Here is a 12,911-nt window from a genome sequence, read left to right as displayed (position 1 = left end):
ATTAATAGTGATTAAAGCTGCTGCATCCTTGGAATAAAGACGTGTTTTCACTGCTGGTATGATTAAGAGCTGTAATAAAATGTTTCTCCCTACATCCGTGATGTGTCCTTATGTCACCTGATTTTAAACTCTTCAGCATTTCGCTCTCAATCTTGTAAGATTTTCCCCAGATAATTGCATCATTAGTTGCCAACAGAATCAAAGTAAATGGCTAAATACACAGCCGACGTACTTCAGTGTAAACTGTTTAACCTACAGAATGATTTTCTAGTTCTGTACACTTTTGTCTTTTGATATGGAACCCCCCTCCCAGACACCACATGCAGGTCCTGCTCTCCCCGAGACCCCCCTCCCTTTATATCTCACAGCAATTGGGCAATACAGTATGGTACATGACCTGCCCTAGTCTGTAATTGGACAATGATGGAGCAGAAGCATATTATTGTGGTCATGTGTGTACCTTCTCCTGTCATGAAGATTTTTGTGGTAGGTGAACCAACAATGCAATGGTCATAGAATGGCTTACTGTGTTGGCCTGCTGTCGCTCCTTCTTTTAACTGTGAATTGAGTTTAAGGAGTTTGATATGAAGACAAAAGCAGACACTTGTGCCAGCTGTGTGTAACAATTCATTTAAAGTAATCCTGTGGTTCACCTCGACTCTCCAGGTGGCATTGGGTCAAAAAGCAGGCCCTTCTAGAGGCCTGAACACCAGCTCAATTGATCTTGTAAGGGTTCAGAAGTTCTAAATACACCTAGATGGTCTGTCATTTAAATACTGACCACACAGCATGTGGTTAACAACTAGCCATCTCCTTTAACTACTGTGCCCGCCTACTGCTTGCCCAATGCCATATTTATTATTATTATTATTATAGAGGATTTATATAGTGTCAACAGTTTGCGTAGTGCTTCACAATATAAGGAAGACATTACAATACAATTCAAGACAGGATGTTAAGGAGGGCCCTGCCCCTGAGGGTTTACAATCTAAAAGGGAGGGGCCAGTGATACATGAGGAGGTAGTTGGCCTTACTGGCCCATAAGAAGGCATTGCCTAAGAGCCAAAAAAAGTCTTATGTATGCCTGTCTGATACTAAATGTGGTACTTAGAGCCTGAGTCTGGTTTTGTGAATGGGTCTCTCTTGTCGTGCTTTTTAGCTAAGTACAATGAAAAGGGTCTCAGTAGAAGCCAGTTATATTAAGATACATTGTACTGAGCTCAGCAATAAGAGCTATGTGCACACGGTGGCACCACTTCTTCTGGGGCCTAATAAACCCTATAAGCAGGGTGTAAAGGCTGGTGCAGGCGGGTCTCTGATGGCCTCTTAAATGGGCGGCTACATCTAATTTTAGAGTGGCACACCGAAAAGGGTTTTCTGAATAACGAGAGTAAAAAAGGGTACCTTTTAAAAAGTGACTATCCTTTGACAGTTTGCTTTAATGAGGAACTGTAAACAAGACTTATTCTCAAGATCTCAGTCCTTATACCTTTCACAATGACCTAGCCTACTGCTAATGCTACAAGCATTCTCCAAGTGCAGAGTTCAACACCTCCTAAAAGCACTTTGCAGTGCAATATCGAAGACTTGCAGTACTGGTCCTCCCTATATTTTAGTCTGTCTTTGCAAGGTATTATGGGCAGCAATCGTAAATATAGATTGCAGGACTTTATAAAGGCATTTAATGATGGAGGGCAAACATAAGGACAGATTTCAGGTCCTTATAACTAGCAGCATATATAAATGCATTTAATGATGGAGGGCAAACCTAAGGACAGATTTCAGGTCCTTGTAACTAGCAGCATTTATAAATGCATTTAATGATGGAGGGCAAACATAAGGACAGATTTCAGGTCCTTGTAACTAGCAGCATATATAAATGTATTTAATGATGGAGGGCAAACCTAAGGACAGATTTCAGATCCTTGTAACTAGCAGCATATATAAATGTATTTAATGATGGAGAGCAAACATAAATACAGATTCCAGGTCCTTTGTAACTAGCAGCATATATAAATTCATAAACATTTAATTAGAGTGTTTTTTCTTATTTACCTTGCATCCAGTTTTTATTAACAATACCTGTGTATTACAGCTGCTCTACATGCCAGGTCACACAGATATTAGATTAATTGAACATGTTGTACAGCGAGAACTGTGCTGCTGGTGTATGGCTGCCTCACTGCACCTTAATAGTTGAGTCCTTTTTTTTTCCCCCCTCCCATCTTACTCTGCTGCGTGGGGCTCGTTTGCCTGATCCTCCCTGCCATTTAATACTCGATTGAGCGTTAAATCAGCCGCAGAATTGTTTTCGGAGGATAATTTGGAAATGAATTTCCCCACAGATGAGCCGTCAGCCTTGGAATCTTTCTGAAATGTCACGTCTGTAGCGCTTGTCAGTGCTGGGTCAGCAAGCGTGTGTAAAGAAAGCGAGACTGGCTCCCCCTTACTCTTTCCAAACCAGAGAGCATCTGTTTACTCATTAACCTATGCGGTTCAGAGATGAATGCTACCATCCCAGCTTGGAACACGCATGATCGAATAAGCAGATTCACGTTTTGACGTTGGTGCTGTTATTTAAGAGCTCATACACTGAGGTGGAAAATAAGTATATATTGAATATAGGAGACAAATCGCTTCATCCAGCTGTCTGTTGTAGTTATCACTAAGCAGCTTCCAGCAAAGAGTTAAATTGGTGCCCTCCAAAGGTATCTTTGCTTTGTTGTATTAGTGGGGGCTTGCATGGTCAAATGGTCTTGAGAGTAACTGGAAGTACATTATATGGCCACGTTTTGTGGACACCTGATCACCACACCAACTTTATGACCAAAAGTATGTAGATACCTGTAGATACCCCTTCACATTATTGAGTCCAGGTGTTTCCAGTGAAGGATACTCCTAATGGTACAAGATAAAGGCCTATTAGACAATTGTGGGCTTCCAACCTTGTTACAACAGTTTGGAAAAGGCTCACACATGCAGGAACAGTCGTAAAACATGGTTTGATATGGAGGAATTTAAGTGGTCACACGGAGGCCTGACCTCAGCATTATTGGTGAGATGAATTGGAACACCAGTTGTGCAGTTCGTCCAACATTTGCACCTGACCTCATAAAAGATTCTTGACTAAATGGGCACAAATTCCCACAGACATGCACCAAATCTTGCGGAAAAACCTTTCCAGAAGAGTGGAGGCTTTTAGAGCCACAAAACGGGAGAGCAAATTGTTTTAGAATGTTCAGCAAGTTCATATAGGTGTGATGGTCAGGTGTCTACAAACATTTGGCCATATTGTGCAGCACAGTTCTTTGCATGCCACCCATGCCTTGGGTCTATTAGGACATGCCTTGGGTCGCCTATACGAAAAGACTTACCTTGGTGCTCTGAGGTGGGGGTTTGGTAAGGGACATATATAATCTATCCTTAAATCCATTGCCCTTCATGAGTCTTCACCCATGTCATGGATTCCCCCAAGTAGGAGAAGGTGTTAACAAGGAGTTAGCCTTGGAGCACCAACAAAAACAAGTCATCAATGGTACTTCCCATATTTCTTTTCTTGACATGTTACTGAAAACAAAATATAGAGACTACACATTCATAACGGCGTAAAGGGAAACAATAATGGTTTTGGTCAATTATTTGTATATATTTTTTTTCATATTAAGTTTTAAAAATGATCCATCATGTTACTATTTTCACTAAACTCCTAAAATCTTCAATTTATAAATGTGCATTTAATGCAGGGTGCTTTTTGACATTCTGAGGCTTGCAGAGCATTGTGGACTCTAATTAAACAGTCCAGCAGTAGCTGCTCCCTTTTGGACTGTCTGATACTTCATACAGAGCCATATGAGCTAGAGACATGGAGGCTGGTGCGTTCTTCCCCTAATCATTCAGCTGTGCACACAGGGGGTCTGATGACATTTTCTTTACAGTGTTGTGATCCAGTACTGCAGAAAAATAACACACTCTAGATTCTTTCTGCTGTGTGTGGTTGGTAAATATTAAATATTTACCAACCATGAAAAATCTATCCCATCCCATCCCATCTATCCCATCCAATCTATCCTATCCCATCCCATGCCATGCCATCCCATCTATCTTATCCCATGCCATCCCATCTATCTTATCCCGTCCCATCTATCTTATCTTATCCCGTCCCATCTATCTTATCCCGTCCCATCCCATCTATCTTATCCCGTCCCATCCCATCTATCTTATCGTATCCCATCCAATCTGTCCTATCCCATCTATCAGTCCTGGGGACAATGGTTCCTAGGACAGATGGAGAGGATTATTCTCCCCAGCAAGAACTGTTGGGGGCAACAAAAACCCAACTAGTTGCTAATTCATCCCCATTCTATACAAACCTAAAAAAAAAAATGCCCTTTAATCCTTATCCCTGAACTTCATAAAATAAATATGTACACAAACACTACACATTCCCTTTGCAAAAAGTTTGATCATTAGGGTTGCTGTGTGACAATAGTCTACAGCCTCGCCTCTGATCTTTCTCAGAAAAGTTTGTGGCAGATATGTGTTCTAGAGGGCTGGTTCCATGCCTGCGGCAAACAAGGAAGAACTTGGTTCAGTATCAAGGCTGCGGTTAATTCGTAGCTTTCTTCAATATTTGTGTCCCAGCTTCATTAAATTCCTGGGTTTTTCAGGCCTTTTAACATGGAGCTGACCAATTCCTACACTGACTAGAGGTTGCAGAGAACTAGCCGGGGTGGTGGTGGGTGAGACGTTCAGCTTATTAGCAAGATAATTAGACATAAAGCCCGTATAGTGTGAACTTAGAAATACCATTGCCACAGGGCCTTGCCGGGAGGAGGGGGGGATCCTCACCTGTTAATCAATAGTGTAAACCACAGGTGGATTGCTGAGATGTAACCGACCACAAGTCTCTCGTTTTTTTTGCTGTATAGCAGACATTACATTGTTGGCTTTTCTTTGCTATTATTAGAAACTGTTCTATAATGCCGTGTGAAAATCCAACAGATTAGTACAATACTATGATTTTAACACACACAACATCAAGCAGTCTTCTGGCCAGGCCAGTGATGTGATGCCCTCAGAGCGTTATGATCTGTAAGCCCAAGCCTATGTGGTGATCTACCCCATGGGTAGTACTTGATGGCCTGGTCTCACAGGAAGTTGGTTAAAGTAGGTGGTGCTGTCATTCAGCCCAAATGATGACTGGTGGTGGACTGGAGTTTCTGCTACAGACATGGTGAGTATTTCACTGAAAGCAGCCTTTTTTCCCCCCAACATACCTGACTATTTATTTTGTAAAGCTGGACTGCTCCTTGTTGCATTTCAGCACTGATGATCTCATGCAGCCTCTTTGCAGCCACTTCCTGTCTTCATTCACTCCAGCAATGGCTGCATGGCTTTTCTCAGGGTGAGTTTCCTGAGGGTAACACTATTGAAACATATCTGTGTAGCGTGTATCGCTACAGCCGCTTGAAGTCTCTGTTGGAAGTTCATGTGATGAGCGGAAAACACAGGAGAACATTTGGGAGACAGGGGCCGACCAATGTCGCCCTGTGCCAGGATGTGCTTGCACACAGGCTTTAAAAGCAGGAAAAGACTGAGAAGTGGACTGAATGATATATTAATTATCCTGTAACAATGGCACCTGGAAGTGGCTGAGTTATATTAGGCAACAAGTGAACATTTTGTGCCTGAAGTTGTGTGTTGGAAGCAGAAAAAATGGACAAGTGTAAGGATTTGAGACTCTGACAAGGACCAAATTGTAAAGGCTAGACAACTGGCTCAGAACAACTCTAAAACTGGACCTCTTGAGGGATGTTCCCGGTCTGCAGTTGTCAGGACCGACCCAAATTGGTCCAAGGAAGGAACCTGGTGAAGCAGTGACAGGGTCATGGGCTGACCAAGGTTCATCGATGCACGTGGCGAGCGAAGGCTGCTCCGATCCAATAGAAGAGCTTATGTAGCACAAATACATAGCTGAAAAAGTTCATGCTGGTTCTGATAAAAAGGTGTCTGAACAGCATCGCAGTTTGTTGTGTATGGGGCTGCATAGCCACAGTCTAGTTAGGGTGCCCATGTCCACTGCCAAAACTGCCTATTTGAGCATCAGAACTGGACCACAGAGCAATGGAAGAAGGTGGCCAGAACTGATGAATTATGTTTTCTTTCACATCATGTTGATGGCCGTGTGTGTGTCTTGCTTACCTTGAGACGAGATGGCACCAGGATGCACTATGGGAGGAAGGCAAGCCGGTGTAGGCAGTGTGAAGCTTGGGGCAATGTTGTCCTGCCAATAATGTGGATGTTACTTTGACACGTACCACCGACCTAAACATTGTTGCTGCCCAAGTACACCCCTTCATGGAAACGGTATTCCCTGATGGCAGTGGCCTCTTTCAGCAGGATAATGCTCCTTGCTACAGTGCAAGAATGGATTGAGGAAAACGATAACGAGTTTGAGGTGTTGACTTGGCCTCCAAATTCTCTAGATCTCAGTCCAACAGAATGTGAGGGATATGCTTGAAAAACAAGTTTGATTCATGGAGGCCAATCACCTCACAACTTGCAGTACTTAAAGGATCTGCTGCTGACGGCTTGGTGACAATACCACAGCATACCTTCAGAGGTCTAGTGGAGTCCATGTCTTGACGGGTCAGGGCTGTTTTGGTGGCATAAGGAGGGCCTACTCAATATTAGCCAGGTGGTCATAATGTTATGGCTGATCAGTGTGTGTGTGTGTGTGTATGTGTATATATGTATATGTATATATATATATATATATATATATATATATATATATATATATATATATATATATATATATATATATATATATATATATATATATATATATATATATATATATATATATATATATATATATATATATATATATATATATATATATATATATATATATATATATATATATATATATATATATATATATATATATATATATATATATATATATATTAATATAATATATATATTTTTTTTTTTAAATGCCAAGTAAACCATTTCTTGATTGTTCCATAGTCAACCATACCATGTCTCTGTGTTGGGGTTCCTCCTTCAGTATCCTATATGTATACCAGCTTTGATTTCCAGCAGTTTCTGTTACAGTTGATTGTCAGCCTGCTAAGCATGTTTTTTTTTTTTTATAAATATTGATTGATCAATTGATTTTCTTTGCAAATGTTACACCCTTCTAAGATCAATCAACTTACCCAGTCAATGATGCTCAATAGGCAGATGTTTTTTTTTTCTTGTTTTCTTTTTCAAGCTGTATAAATTTTCATTTATTTTGTTAATGAATTGCAGTTTTACATTTAAATGTCATTACCTGTTCCTTGTCGACTGTAAAACTTTGCAGAGCACTTGACGAAAGCGGTCTCTAGCTAATGCTGTGACCCAGAAGTGACCTCTTCTGCTCCGGTTCAGTTCGGCAGATAAAACTGGGACATTAATTAGTTTACTCTCCTAAATGAAAGGGCACCATCATAGGAATCTCTCTCTCCATTAAGTGTCTCCATATTGACCGTCCAGCTTTTGTCTAGCTGGAAACGCAGCAAATGAGTTTCCCTAATGAGCCATCAGCCTCGTGGGGACAGTTATGCATTGCGGAGTGTGAAGGTAGCCTAATGGGACCTCCATTAGGAGCGCTTGTCTGCTGCAATCACCCCCTTCTTTGCCATTAGGTAGCTCTTGGAGTGTGCAGCCTCCAGGGCTTCGGCGTGATAGGCTGGCTGAGACGTGTTCCACTGACCCCTCTGTCTCCCTGTCTGTTCCCTTTCAGAGTTTTCAGGGCATGAAAGTCCTGAGTAAGCGGCGAGGGGTCTTTTATCTCATGACTTGGCTTCTTATATATGTGTAGCACAGCAGAAAGTAACCCATGTAACCCTTTCAGGCGCTTGATTGTGTGTGTGTGTGTGTGTGTTTTTCTGCTTGTAACAAAGGTTAAAGCATATGTCAAGGCAAAATTTTAAAAAAATAAAAACCAGAGCAAGCAAAAAAAATATTTCCACCTCTTTGGAATACATGCACTTTTCCTGATGTGTTTAGTCTTTTAAACATTCTGCAAATACAGAAAAATAATTATTGTTATGCCCCAAAAATATTATGCTCCTATCTTTTTCTTTGATATGACCGTATATATTTCTCAGCACGTGGTGTCAGCCCTTCCTACTTCATTTCTGATGTATTACAAAAAACCCAGACTACACCTCATCTCCTCCCTCCTCATCTCCATAACCCTTTCTTGTGCACAGGTAGCTGATGGTACTGCCCCGTCCAAATCCGAGAATGCCTTTTTATTCACTGACGAAAATAAATACTAGCCATTCTTTGAGTGGCCGGCGTGCCGAGTGAGCAACCTCCTGTGAATGGAGGCCACACAGTACAGGACACAGAAGATCATGGCCAGCACTGTAGTAGCTCTAGCTACTACAGTGCTTTACAGGATCCCCAGTGCACAATCAGGCATGACATATGCATACTTACATTGGGCCAAGCAGGACCAATATAAGTATGCAAAATAATGCATGCCTGGGTTCAGCTTTAATATAACGTAATTTCCCAAATCTGCAGCTTTCAATAAAATATAGTTCTAGAAAGTTAAATATGTGATATGCCATAGCCCAGTGTTTCACCGGTCACCCATGAAAACCTGGTTTTGTCTCAATTAAAAGATATCTGACTGAAGTGAGCGTTGTGCTTTTTTTCTCAGGTGCCGTCATTGGAGATGGGCAGTCTGCTGTTGCCAGTAATATTGCAAACACAACTTACAGATTGCAGTGGTGGGACTTCACTAGATACGATTTGCCAGAGATCAGTAATGGTAAAGTGGCTCTTGCAATGACTGTCAACCTTTTTTTCTTTATTTGCAACTCCGTTGCCTCTCCCGCTTCCGTATGACATTACTGTTTTCTGCCTTTTTCTGCAGCTACGGCTAACGTGCTTGTTCAGAACTGCAAGATCTACAATGATGCCAGTTGTGATATCTCTTCTGATGGGCAGCTCCTTGCTGCCTTCATCCCAAGCAGTCAGCGAGGATTCCCAGACGAAGGCATATTGGCGGTGTATTCCTTGGCTCCGCACAACCTAGGTGAAATCCTTTTCACCAAGCGTTTTGGTAAGCTGTCATCTGAAACTTAACAGACCATTTTTTACTTGTTCATAGTGTTTTAAGAGTGATGAAATAAATATTGTGTCCAGTAGCAACCAGATTTTCCTTTTACATTCCGCTATACCGCATCGCACTGCTCTCTTCAGAGTGGCTGCTGGAGCCCATATCAGCAGACTCTTCTAGTACATGTAGTCCAAGGTTTCCAATGCTGTTGGGCCCCTTTCAGTTTTTTGATTAGTGACCTTGTGGATGGGACAGGAGATAATTGTCCATTTTTGCTGATGACACAGAATTTAACGTGCAACTCCAGACCATTTTTATTTTTCCCTTTTATTTAGAGTAACAGCCTCTGTTGTATTGTCATCTTTGTCCTCACTGGGGAGATTTTTCCAACACCTCCTCTCTCCTTGGCAGTTGGTCAACACAAGGTGAAAGAAACTCCCAGTGTTGTCAATGGTGAAGAAATTTCCCAGTTGGGTGGGACATCTGTTCTGGTGATAACTGTCAAAGGCAGGATTTCCCCTAGTTTTAGAGAGATTTCCTGTTGTGACCTTGGGACATAGAATGAGGATGAAATGCTTCAGAAGGATGGTTTTAAACCTCATCCACATGTTTATCAAAAGCCAATCTCAGAGGTTGCACATCCAATCGTGGAACTGTCCAAACATCAGATAAAGAGAAATTCAGCACCGCTTATGCAGTTTCCGTTGACTTGAATCCATGCATAACAAACCAATACAGACACTCCTCGGCTTATGATCGGGAAACGTTTGCTGGAAAATCCATCACAGCCTGAAAATATCGCAAACCGAGGAGTGTAGTTTTGTGTACTGTCCGTGGTCGGCAGCAGACAGTACACAATGGGAATCACTAGCAACTGCTATTGGCTATTTCAAATTGCAATTGCAGTCTGGCTATTAAATCCCCACCCACTAAGAGGAGGAGTGGACCTGAGAGAGAAAGTTCTCTCTCGGGTACGCTCCTATGCTCAGTGGGTGCAATAGCTAGCCTGCTATTGTAATTTGATTTAGACAATCGCAGTCTTGCTATTGATCCCGGCTGTTAGCCTGCGGAAGCGAGCCAGCAGGTATTTAGGGAAGCGGAGCGCATCGGGGCTGGTTGCTTGAGAGTTACTATTCACTCTCAAGCAACTAGTAACTAATTTTCCGGCACCTACCGATCCGTGGGTGCCGAATAACTAGAAGTTTACTGTATAGTAAACTCCATCGTAAATGCGAAAAATCATAACTCGATTGATCGCAACCCAAGGAGCATCTGTACTTGGAGGACATACAAGTCCTTTTTTAAGCAATGGTTATTACCTTGACGCGGAACCTGCATGCCCATAAAACCTTGGTTAGCCATACACAATTTAAATTCTGTAAGCAGTGCTGGCATTTTCTTTATCTGATTTTCTCCAGGAGAGACTCAGACAGCAAAGAAACAAATCTGATTGAAGGTCTACTATTTCACCACTTCAAAACAGTTTTGTCTGGAGCCCCCACTTCACATATCTTTTAGCGTTGTCTAGCTGCATAGGTGTCTTCACCACTGATGCACTTCGCGTAGTTTGGATACGCAGACATTTTTGTTCTTTTTTTTTTTTTATACATGAGAACAAATGTATTTGGGCATTTGATGTTTGACTGCATCATCTTTGCGCAGGTCCCAATGCTATCTCTGTGAGTTTGTCCCCGATGGGCCGGTACGTTATGGTTGGCCTGGCCTCGCGTAGAATCCTGCTGCATCCTTCCACAGAACACATGGTGGCTCAGGTCTTCCGGCTGCAGAAACCACACGGAGGAGAGACGTCTATGAGGGTGAGTTCATGTTTTCTTCATTGGGCCACTGTTTTCATTTTCTTTGTGAATGTGTCATGGTTGTGTGAATTGTTTACTGCAGAACTTTAGGTAACAAGTAAAGTAAATCATTGAAGTGTTAGAGAGGAGCATGGAGATTGCCACAACTGACCAATCTTCTAGTTGCTCGTCTGTCATGCTCACGCAATACTTTAAGTTGCCAGCCCACATTAACTAGATGAGTTGCAAATAAAAAATAAGGAATGTCCCTTACTTTTGTATGTTTGTCACCCATAGCTGCTCTATACATCAATGCTATTTTTAGCAATTATATTGAAATTAAAAAAATTATGACCAGAAAAGAAATGCAGGCAGTGCACCCTAACATTGGTGGTCAGTGGAAAAGTGACTCTTAATTGATAGTCAGTGAAAGACGGCCCTAGTGCACTGGTGGTCAGTGAGAAGAATACTCCTTTCAGATAGCTGAAAATATAAATGGTATTAATGGTAGCTTATCTGAGAGGCAGAGATTACTCATCACTCAAGTATCCCCTAACCATCTCTGGAGGACAAAACACAGAGAGCGCCTCCATCGTGTAAAACTTTTTAATAAAAGAGAATGAAAACAGTTGAAAATGTACTCCCAAACAGAGATAGATAACAAGCATAAACAGATCAGGTAGAGCAGACTTAGCCAGCCGATTGGTTCTGATGAAGGAGGCGTGACCTCGGAAATGCGTCAACCAAGAAGGACAGATAGCCGCCTGGCTAAGTCTGCTCTACCTGATCTGTTTATGCTTGTTATCTATCTCTGTTTGGGAGTACATTTTCAACTGTTTTCATTCTCTTTTATTAAAAAGTTTTACACGATGGAGGCGCTCTGCGTTTTGTATTTCAGTTCTGTGGTTCCCCTAACCTTCGAGAGCAGCCCTGAAAGTGTATTACATTGAAGATCTTCCTCTCATCTTTGACTCATGTTGCTGGCGCTTATGTGTTTATTTGTTTTTCATCTCTGGAGGAACCCTAGAATTTCATCAACACCTGTGTGAGAACGGCTGAGCCAGACAAAGTAGGCTTCTAAAGCTGGCCATACCACCTATCTCCAGTTTATCTGCAGATTTTCTATGGTCAGATGGAAAAAGTGCAACAGATTCCTCCATCTATGCTAAACTGTGTGGATGGAGCAATCTCCCGCTGGGCCAAGTTTCAGTATCTTGCTAGTCGGCCCCCGCTGGCTGTCAAAATACCTGAACAATGCCTCCATCCAATGAGAGTGTTCAGGTATTTTGACAGCCACCGAGGCCGATTAGTGAGATACTGAAGCTTGGCCCAATGGGAGGTTCCTCCATCCACGCAGTTTAGCGTAGATGGAGCAATCTGTTGCACTTTTTCCTGACCATTGAAAATCTGCAGATAATATATAGCTTTAGAGTGTTGCAGAGTGAGACAACAGCTTCATGTGTTGTGCACCTCTTTGATTCCTATCCTGAATAGGGCCAGTCATTTCTGCAATCTCTTCATTCAGTCAGTTTGATGAAAGTTGTAACATTTTCTAACGCAACTTATTTGCTGGGAAACTTGTGTGCTTGCGTATGTCTGTGAAGCGTCTCATTTATTCAGGTAATGGTCTAGCTACCAGTAGTTAGACGCATTAACTGGACTTGTTCTCTAATGATGAAGACCTTTTACCACTTGTCCTGGTGGCTTTCTCAGAGATGATGAGTGGTGAAACATCTTCAGTATTACAGAACAAGTCCAGTTGAATGTGATTTTGATTATTTCAGGTTATGCTTTCAGAGTTCTATCTTTGCACAGAAGCATCAGACCAATGTTGCAGGTCATCACTCCTACATTATAATTCGCTCTCCGTTATCCATTGTGCTGAATTAATGAACTGTCAAGTACAGAAGGATGTGGTGGGGAAGGGATCCTGAGCAGCAGTATAAAAGGAAACCTGTTTTTACATAGTGTGTAAACTAGGGATGCAC

At 41.9% G+C, this 12,911-nt stretch overlaps 1 protein-coding gene across 1 annotated transcript in view; it reads left to right on the top strand.

The window, feature by feature from the left end:
• The window catches only part of AMBRA1 (autophagy and beclin 1 regulator 1), a gene marked incomplete at its 5' end in the record, with an annotated part of 92,498 nt that overhangs the window by 54,296 nt on the left and 25,291 nt on the right, over positions 1-12,911 (top strand). Inside the window, 3 exons of the mRNA XM_018568897.1 lie at positions 8,726-8,836; positions 8,942-9,130; positions 10,790-10,944. Coding sequence (XP_018424399.1) covers positions 8,726-8,836; positions 8,942-9,130; positions 10,790-10,944 — 455 coding nt within the window. The remainder of the gene's footprint in view (positions 1-8,725; positions 8,837-8,941; positions 9,131-10,789; positions 10,945-12,911) is intronic.

Source organism: Nanorana parkeri, unplaced genomic scaffold (genome assembly GCF_000935625.1).
Source record: "Nanorana parkeri isolate BGI_ZX_2015 unplaced genomic scaffold, ASM93562v1 scaffold1260, whole genome shotgun sequence".
NCBI classification, from domain to species: domain Eukaryota; kingdom Metazoa; phylum Chordata; class Amphibia; order Anura; family Dicroglossidae; genus Nanorana; species Nanorana parkeri.
This window is presented reverse-complemented; position numbering and strand designations above follow the sequence as displayed.